At 39.3% G+C, this 9476-nt stretch overlaps 1 protein-coding gene across 1 annotated transcript; it reads right to left on the bottom strand.

Annotated features, from left to right (window-relative positions):
- Positions 1–436: 436 nt before the first annotated feature.
- On the bottom strand, positions 437–8134 carry LOC105055610 (BAHD acyltransferase DCR). Its single transcript, XM_010937488.4, has 2 exons — positions 6673–8134; positions 437–1548 (listed from the first exon to the last, which is right to left on the bottom strand). Exons 1-2 carry the CDS (start codon positions 7282–7284, stop codon positions 664–666), a joined length of 1497 nt encoding a protein of 498 aa, XP_010935790.2. The 5' UTR covers positions 7285–8134; the 3' UTR covers positions 437–663.
- Between the last annotated feature and the right edge of the window lie 1342 nt (positions 8135–9476).

Raw genomic sequence — 9476 nt, 5'->3', positions numbered from 1 at the left:
AAATGAATCCTGTTTGATCCATCATATCAACTTCATATAAATGAGGAATTATCTAGGTGCCAATGTCTCACGACACTAGGGACCACTCTATCATTTATATGTATGTAAACAAAAAGCATTTGGATCTTGTCAAAACTTACTAGGATGTAATGTAACTGGCAGCGAAGGACTTTAATCCATGTTTTCTCAAAAAAAAGGGAAAAAAAAAAAAAAGGGTAATATAGCATAAGCAGCCAGAATAGCACGCATCTGCTTGTTAGAGATAGTGGCATTACACATGACTTCAAAATTCTTCTTTAATTATTTACTTCTCCAAGTGAAAGATGGATCGGAATCTACTATACTGGTTTCATTCCTTGCTTGCAAAGTACCATGCAATATGCTTGAAACGTACGTAAATCCAAGGCCCCAAACTGGAACAGTGCAATCAAATTCATGTCCAATGGAATTATGATTTAGGTGGTCCCAAATCATAGCTACTAGTCCATATACATAACTTCTAAGAAGAGGTCCCACATCAACATAACTACTAAGGAACATGTCCTTAAACAAGCTACATAGACATATACCCCCTAACATGGAGGAAAATAGAAGACAACAAATCATCAAGCGAGACCTACTACTAGAATTTTAAAGCACATAACGCTTGAGGAACTTTCCCTATCAAGCTGCGTCAACCATGAGAAACTCCCCATCCTTCTCCAGGTTTTGCATGGCCTCTTTCTGTAACGTAAGCTCAACATCTATGCTCCTGCCCCCCTCCCTCCCGGGGTACAAGTACACCATCCCATCAAACTTGTTATTGGATCCACCCCTCACGCGCTCCGGCCGCCCGAATCCGAAATCCACATCATAGACCTTGAATCTCGGCGAGCTCCCCACGGCCACGCAGTTAAACCCGGCATCGGAGTAGTAGAACATCTTGGGCTTGGCTTCGTACTCCTCGAGCCGCTTCCGGATGGCGCCCGCGTCGTGGGCGTCGATGACCTTCTGGATGGCGCTGGCGCCGAACTCTGGTGGGCTGGCTAACAGAAGGCCCGACGCCGTGACGGTGAAGATGGCCTGGATGAGGTTGCCGAAGTAGGCGTCGGGCAGCGGTGGTTCGACGCGGGAGCGGCAGTCGATGAAGACGGCGAAGACGGTGAGGTCGTCGGGCTTGAGGGTGCGGGCGCGGCAGACGGCGCTCCAGACGTGGGCGCCGAGGGACTGGAAGGTGGAGAGCGGCTTGGCGTCGGGGGGGAGGTTGGCGTTGGCGCGGGTTTTGATGCGGTCGACGGCGGGGCCGGAGAAGGAGAAGAGCTTGGCGAGGAGGGGTTTGGGGGCGCCGTTGGGGTCGGCGAGCTCGTGTTCTTGGGGGGAGGCGGGGAGGGAGAGGGGGACGCGGGTGGGGCGGGCCTTGGTGCGGTCAAGGAGGGGGGCGATGGAGATTGAGGGGGCACCACGGCAGAGCTCGGCCCAGGAGGACATGAAGTGCCAGGTGGAGTTGCCGTCCAGTATGGCGTGGTTGAAGGCGCAGCCGATGGCCAGGCCGTCCTTGAGCTTGGTGAACTGTGGGTGTTCGACGAAATGTCACAAGAGTGAGCAAAACTTGGAAGCTGATTAATGAGGGGAAAGATAAGAAGGGAGATAAGAATTAATGTGAACACATTGGGATCTGAACTCTTTGCTGTGTCCATGATTTTGTAATGTTTTTGCTGAAAAATATCTAAATAGTCAGAGAATAAAAAGTCTAAACTAGAATCTCTTGAAAATAAGTAAATAACTAATAGGGTGTCAATTGGCCTGTTGAGTTGGCCAAATCACATGATATCAATATAACAGATCTTTATAATGGATAATATAGTCCCGAAGGAAAGAAGATTTTATTTTTTTAAAAATCTAAAATTATATTTGGTAGCGGACAATCTATCCAGATTATTAATAATTTAATATGATAATCTGAATTACTATATTTGATATGCTTTTTGGATGATAATTTAGATTATCTTGACAATCTAAATTACCTTATGGAAGGCAATCTGAATTGTCTTGAGGAGAAATGGCTATGCAGATTATCACTTCTTTAACAATACTGTAATAAAAATTTTAGACAAAATTATCTCTTAAAAAAAATCACACAAAATTCATTGCCCAACCCTCTCCTTCACCCCTCTCTGTGCCTCCGACCCGCAATTCCTCCATCTCCCTTTGTCTGCCAGTGATTCTTGTTCTTATCCCCGATCACCTCCTGTGGCTCTTCCATGCCTGTCCCTATCACCTCCATAGCTCCACGTGCGCTCACCCCCTCTCCACCCCTAGCGCTTGCAGTTTTCTACACCCCTCGACCCACCATACTCACTCAGTCCTATTACTTCTCATAAGAAAAAAAAAGCATCAAGATAAAATTATTGAGGATATTTTAAAATTTTGATTTCATATTACCGGTAATCTAATTGTCATACTAAATATGCACAATCAAGATTTTCAGTAATTTTACTGTAACATTATCTGTATGTACCAAACACAATAATCAACATTACTGATAATTTAATGATGGCAATCTATCTTTAGGGGTCGTTCTTTTTTAAGTAAATATCATAAAAAAATTGATCAATTCTTTCATTGACTAACTTACCCATGTTCTCACATTTTTCAAAATGGATAAGTTACTTTATCATGGACAATATTTACCCATAAAATAAAAAAAAAAATTTCTATCTAGGAGGTGGCTAAATCATTTTTCCATCAGACAGTAAAGTAGGCATTTAATGCTGTACCTAAAATGTCCATCCTCATTTTCAATGTCTTCATCGTTCAATGCTTAATAACTTGTCAAACTAAAAAGCATAAAGGATATCATGAGAAATATAGATAAATTTTATCAATTTATCCAGGATAGTAGTAATGTAAAAAAATATGGATAATAAATTCCGAAGCTACTTTCCTTTCTATATGTAAAAGAACATAGATAAATTATTTTTTTATCTAAATATTATTTAAAAAATAGTTACCTAAAAAGATATAGATTCTCAGATAAATTTTTTACCCGTAAAAGAATGGATTCTTGAAGCAATCCACATTATCTTCCCAGATTGTCCGATAACATACCAAACACAACCTAAGTATTTTTTTTTTTTTGAGGACTAATGATGGTCTCACCATTATACACATACTGAAACAGAAAAAACCTGGCATGTCTAAAAATTAGAGTTCATTCAGATGCTAAATTCAGGGACCTGTACATTCGAGTCATGCATAAGCTTCTGACTAATTAAACTAACATGGAGATATTTTGCATATAATAACAATATATCTTAACTTACATGTAGGCTATGGAAAAAACTCGGTACGTAGTAATTTTTGCATCCACCTCAACCAAAAAAGCAGTAGGGGATAATAACCTCGAGGGCCGGTAGATGTGGCACCCACCCCAAAAAAAGGGTGCCTTTAAGAACACTAAATTGCTGCATAAAAGAAGGGCGTTAACCCATTGGACCAAAGTCAAGGAGATAGGTCATGCAGGCATGTAGAAGCTGCAGAGGCATAATTATGGCTTGCTTGAATGATTGCAGAGGGGAGTTGGTATGTGACTGTCTGCTTGGAAGGCCATGCTCAAGGATTTGTTAGCCCACATGATGGGGTCCTGCCCTTGGCATTGATTTGAAATCTCCATATTCCAGATGTACATCTCAAAGCAAAAAAAAAAAAAAAAAAAAAAAGAAGCAAAAAAAAGAAAAGAAAATGGAAAGGAGTGCACAAAGGATATGTTGACCACACAAGGGGCCGTTCGTTTCACTGCCATTTGATGATAGCAATTGAAGCCAAACCAAGTTGTATTAACCTTTTATTCTTTTTTTTTTTTGGTAAACATTAACCTTTTATTCTTTGAAACAGTCTATATACAAGACTTATAAGCACACTAATGTTTGTTTTACACATCTTTGTATTGTTTTATATGCAAGGATTAGAAAATAAATGGTCATTGAAACAAAGGATTGGAAATATATTTTTGGTCCAAGAAGGATTCACTATTTCCACTTCCTTCGTGCAAATCCACCATCCAATCACCCACCACATAGATCTCAAAGCACGATCACCTACTACACAGATCTCAAAACGTTCCGAATGCTATCATTCCTCTATCTACACACATCTTAAAATAGCCAACGGATGATTCAATGGTGGATTCGCATGAAGGAAGGTGAATCCTTCTTTTGTCCGAAGATGCAACTCCAATGTTGATAGAAAAAGTAGAAGTTCCCTTAAAGATATTAGCTTTTGGATGGGGTTCTATGGAGATCTCGGGAGATCGTTATATCCTCAAAAATCAGTTGGAATCTTGTGAGTAGAAACAGAAAAAATTATCCTAAAAAATTTGGGTTGATGGAGCAACCTAACCAGGCCTAGCAACAAACCCTTGGTACATGTACAAAATTTCCTTGTCAACTAAAATTCAAAAATTACAAAGAGACAATTAGAAGAAGTTAAAAATGACCTTACAACATCTTTGGGAATCAATAATAATGTCATTTTTTAAGTATATATATGAGCACCTAATCATGTCATATTAACACTCGTAGTATTGCTTCCACTACGAGGTGCTCCTTTCATGTATTGATATTCCAAATCAAGCTGAAAATAAAGTTAATTGAATAATCATCTAAGTGGATATGAATAATATATGAGGTTGGCTAGGCTAAGAATGCTAGATCTCTCAAATAATTAATTGTTGGACATAATTTAGGACTATGGTGGTGGAAAGAGGTTTGTGAGTACCTATTGGGGGCCATCTATGACGTAGGTGGGCTTTAATAACTGTATTTTAACACATGATCACTTTTACATGAACCAATGAACTGCATCACTTTTTTTCTTTTGATGTGAATGAACTGCTTTACTTGCAACATCTAATAATGGATCTGGAATTCTATTGTACATTATATTCAACTCCGTTGGAGATCCTTTGTTGCCACGATTTAGGAGGCCTAATTCGCTGTATGGTGAAGCCTTGCACTCACAGTGTTTGTATATTAGGTATTTGGGCAGTCCCTTGGTAGGTGTAACTTACTAATTATAGCAGAATAGAAGTATTTAGTAACCTTATACATTTACTGTCAAACAATTGAAAAACTAATAGCAGCCATTCACCACTGATCCAACGTTCCTTCTTCTCTTTGCAACAAGCCAGAGGCTCATATTAATATACAATATTCCTCACAACCACATCAAGACCAGTTGGCTATACTGATATGATCATGTACTAATAAAATCCTTCTCAAGGGATACCCAACAAACTTAGGATCTGTTTGGATGAATGGGCTAAAATCTCATTGAATTCGTGAGTTGGATCAGTAAAATCAATTAGATAATAGACCTACAGATTAGGCTAAACCTATATCCGTAAGTATTCATAATTGATTTTGAAGTAGGCTGGTCTGAATCCGTAGAAAGAAAAAGAGGATAGGCTGAGTTTTTTTTTTTTGTTTTCCTCATAAAATTTGGGCCAGCCCACTTCAAAACTAATTTTGCATAGTGATGGAACTAGATTTAGCCCAGTTTATAAATCTATTATCTAATTAATTTTACTAGTTCAATTTATGAGTCTAACGGAATTTTTAGCCTATCCATCCAAACAAACTCTTAATTAATTCAAACAAACCCCTAAAAATGATCTAATTCTCGAAATAAAATTACTTTTAAGATTTAGAGAGCTGTTGTAGTCGCACCTCACCTCAAAACCATAGAACTCAGATGGATGTATATGGTTAGATATCAGTCAAAAACACCTACCAACTCCGGCTACAACTCCGGCGATAAGAGATTCATATAACTTGAATTTTAAATGATCCATCGCTAACAAACACCCACCACTTGCTAAATGTGGATCCTTAACATCTTCAAATGTAGGAAATAATTTTAACCCCCATAGCAAGTTTTTATTTACTTACATGCAATCTTGGGCCTATACTTTACAAAAGAATACCAAAAATTAATGAAGAGAAGATTTTATCTGAATTTTTGGCTAATGAAACTTGCCTTGTACATGAGCCCTAGAAATCAAGAAAATATTTACAACTTTGGCATATATGTAGATGCAAATGTTGTCATCCAAAGTGAAACAGCTGCTATCATGGCAGTTGAAGGATATTTATTTTATATTACCAAAAAAAGAAAGGATAATTATTTTAGAGAGACCACCAGTTGAGACAGTATAGCATATCCGGTTAGAGAATGATTCATTCAAGATATCATTTTATTTAAAATTTTATCAATATTTTCTTAGATATCATTTCCTGATCCTCGATAGCAGGTTTTTTTGCCTATATCAGCCTATCAGGCAATGTTCCAAACCACCCATACCTTCTTCTTTTTTTTTTTTTTTTTTTTTTTTTTAAAACTTTTTGGGGAATAACGAGGGATTCTAGGAAAATGGTGGTACGAGCTACTGGTTGGGTGGGCCATTTTGTTAAGCTTGTTGATGACTGTGGTATGAATGCTTATAACTAGAAGCTTTCTCGTGATATTTCTCATTATCATTTTTCTAATTTCATTAAACTAGTCAAGTACAATTCACCAAGAAAAAAGAAAAAAAGAAAAAAAAAAAAAGAAAGGGGTATTTCAGGAAAAAAATAATTTTAATTAGAGTAGGGGCATTTCAGGAATAAAAGTAAAAAGATCTCGTTGGGCGGTCACCTGCACGGCGAGGAGAGGGCGTCGGAGCCCCTCGAGGTTCATGACGCCGGTGTACGGCACCAGCTCCTGCAGCAGCCCAGTGGCCTCCCCCTCCGCCAAGTCCGCCACCGCCACCCCCTCCGCCGCCGCCTCCACCACCTCCGCTCCCACCGGCGTCTCACAGTCCACCACCAGCACCCCCTCCTCGTCCTGCCTCAGCTTCCCCGCCAGCGGATAAAAATACTCCAAAACTTTCCCCAGCCCCTCCTTCAGCCTTCCCACATTCTCCTCAAACTCCCCACCCTTATACAACATAAGCTTCTGGTTATAATAGAACGTTATATAAGGGAGGTCAAAAGTGTTCAAAAGGCACGTTGCCTTCTCCGGCTTCTTTTCGGGGAAGACCGTGGTCTTGTTGATGACCTTAACGCTCTCGGCCTTGGCCTCCTCCGGCATCCCATTCTCTACTGCCATGGCGAGGGGTGTTCTGGGAAGGGGAGGAGCAGGATGGGACGAATGTTTGGTACTGTGGAATGATGGTGGTGAGGGGGTGGTTAAATAGAGGGGGGGATGGAAGTGGATTTGATGAGGGCGCTGACGGTTTGGTTGGGAGGGAGCATTTATTGGCTTCATGAGCAGTTGTTCGCGGGTTTAAATGCTCCTCTCTACTGCTGCAGCGTCCTCCTTAATTTCCCGTGCATCCACCGCAACGGCATTGCCATGCAAGTGCTGCTACCTAGCTCCTAAAGTTCCTTTCTAACCGCAAAAACGGTGGCATTTAAATATATCTCCAAGAATAAGTATCTATCTTGTTTCATTGCTGATGCCATCTAACTCATCTTCCGCTCATTTGTTACTGAATCTTTAGTAGAGCGGGCATGCATCTGGAAATGCCGCAGATTGATCATTTGATCCAAGATAAGGACTCAAATCTAAAATGGAGAAACAGGACCCAGATCGGATGAGAAAAGGTTTACAGGTCATATTTATGACTCGGAGTACCATTCATGAAGGCTGGAGGCCATGTGAGCTTATCAATGACTCTGGGACCGGATTAATTTGCCTGCCTTATTTTCTATTCTTCCTATATGTACCAGTAAAAGTAGCAGCTTCACCGATCTTATTTATTAAGTTGTTCTTTTATAGGGGAAGCGGAAATTAATATATATCCTTTAGTAAGTGAAAGAAAAAGGCAATAGAGAATTCCTACTGATCTGTGATCCTAGTTATGCCCGCTAAGGTTTAAGAAGTACAGCCAAATATTCCTGGGATATTTGTTTTGCATTTTTCCACAGTAGAAGGCTTCTTCATGGTAGCCATGTCAAAGGGTGGTAAATGCTTATGCTGTAATAACTAGCATATTACCCATGCGATGCATGGGATTTTTTTTTTTCTATTTCCATCGTAGATAAGTTATTTTGAATCAAATAATCTTTTTCAATGTAAGTGTAGATACTGATGAAAATTAATTATTTAATCTCATATACATCTAATGATTAAAAATTTATAACTTAAAAAACACATTTTTTTTTGGTAGAAAAAAACACATATTAGAAGCAAGAAATAGAATTATTTGATATAATATTATATAGTTTTTATTACCTGGGACTTTATATGTAATATTTGAAGCTATTGTTCTATGGAAGAGTAACATATCATTCCACTCCAAGAGCAATTATCACTCTTACAAGGCCTACAAAAATTTAATATAAATCTAAGTCATATATGTTTATCAATTCCCCTTAAAAAGAGATGATGCTAATTTAAAAAATATATATTAGATGATAAAAGAATGATGCTAACTAATATTAAATCAATTATATATAAGCAAGTCCTAACTCCTAACCATCATGCTTTGCAGATAATTTTCCTAGGCCACCAAGCACATTCAAAGCCACGTTAGTTGTTATTCATAAATACCTCAATATGATTTATGCATGTCAGTGTCATCCTTATCAAGGGGCCAGATAAATCTTATGTACAATGCTCCATTTAAAATTTTAATGTCTTCAAAGAACTATAGGATCCATACACATCACTATCACCAAATAATGCTACAGTAATGATGGAAGCATAATCTTGATATCTGTGCTTATATATAGGTAAATAAAAGATCTACATTCATTTGTCTTGTTATGCTACTAAGCAGTGGCTATAGTTTTGTGGTTCTAAAAAGCATTTGAAAGAAAAAAAAAAAGATAAAAAATCATGGTTGGTGATCTTCCAAAAACTATCTCATTTACCTGTGGTAAGAGAGAGTTAAAAAAAAAAAAAAAAAATCACCTGACATACACCGGCCGAGCTTCAATTGTGGCTGGGCAAGCATTTTGTAAGATAGACTATTATCTAAATCCAAACACGAATGCTCAGTGTCCCATTGCGACGCCCGTGGCTAAAGCATCACCGCTGCCGCGCCCAAGAGATCTTTTGAGGCCTTTAAGATCTTATCAACCGAGAGACAGGTAGCTACTTCCAATACCATATTATATACCATGCTCTTTTCCTCCCCTTTCCACTTCCACTTCCACTTCAGCTTCAGCTTTCCCTTACCTTACCCCTCTCCTCCCTGCCCGTGATTGCGAACCCATCCAATCTCCCCCGCATCCCCCCTACGACGACGGTGGAGGTTGTAGGCCATCGCCGCCATTGCCGGTGTCTTACCTCCCCTCCCTTGGTGCACTCATCCCCTTCTCCAAAAAAAAGTCTTGCTATATTAAGATTTGACGTCTCGAAATTCGGTCCACACTAAATCCACAGCTAGGTTCGCGATGACGAACGGAGTCTAACAAGCCCAAGATCATTCCAAACGGAGTTCGAACGAAAGG

Source organism: Elaeis guineensis, chromosome 12, assembly GCF_000442705.2.
Source record: "Elaeis guineensis isolate ETL-2024a chromosome 12, EG11, whole genome shotgun sequence".
Lineage (NCBI taxonomy): Eukaryota > Viridiplantae > Streptophyta > Magnoliopsida > Arecales > Arecaceae > Elaeis > Elaeis guineensis.
The sequence above is the reverse complement of the archived record's forward strand: the minus strand, read 5'-3'. Positions and strand labels throughout refer to the sequence as shown.

Excerpts from the sequence above, each read along its gene's own strand:
- LOC105055610 (XM_010937488.4), bottom strand. The coding sequence starts at position 7,284 with ATGAAGCCAATAAATGCTCCCTCCCAACCAAACCGTCAGCGCCCTCAT. Across the intron at positions 1,549-6,672 it reads GCCCTCTCCTCGCCGTGCAG|TTCACCAAGCTCAAGGACGG; the intron begins GTGACCGCCCAA and ends GAACACCCACAG.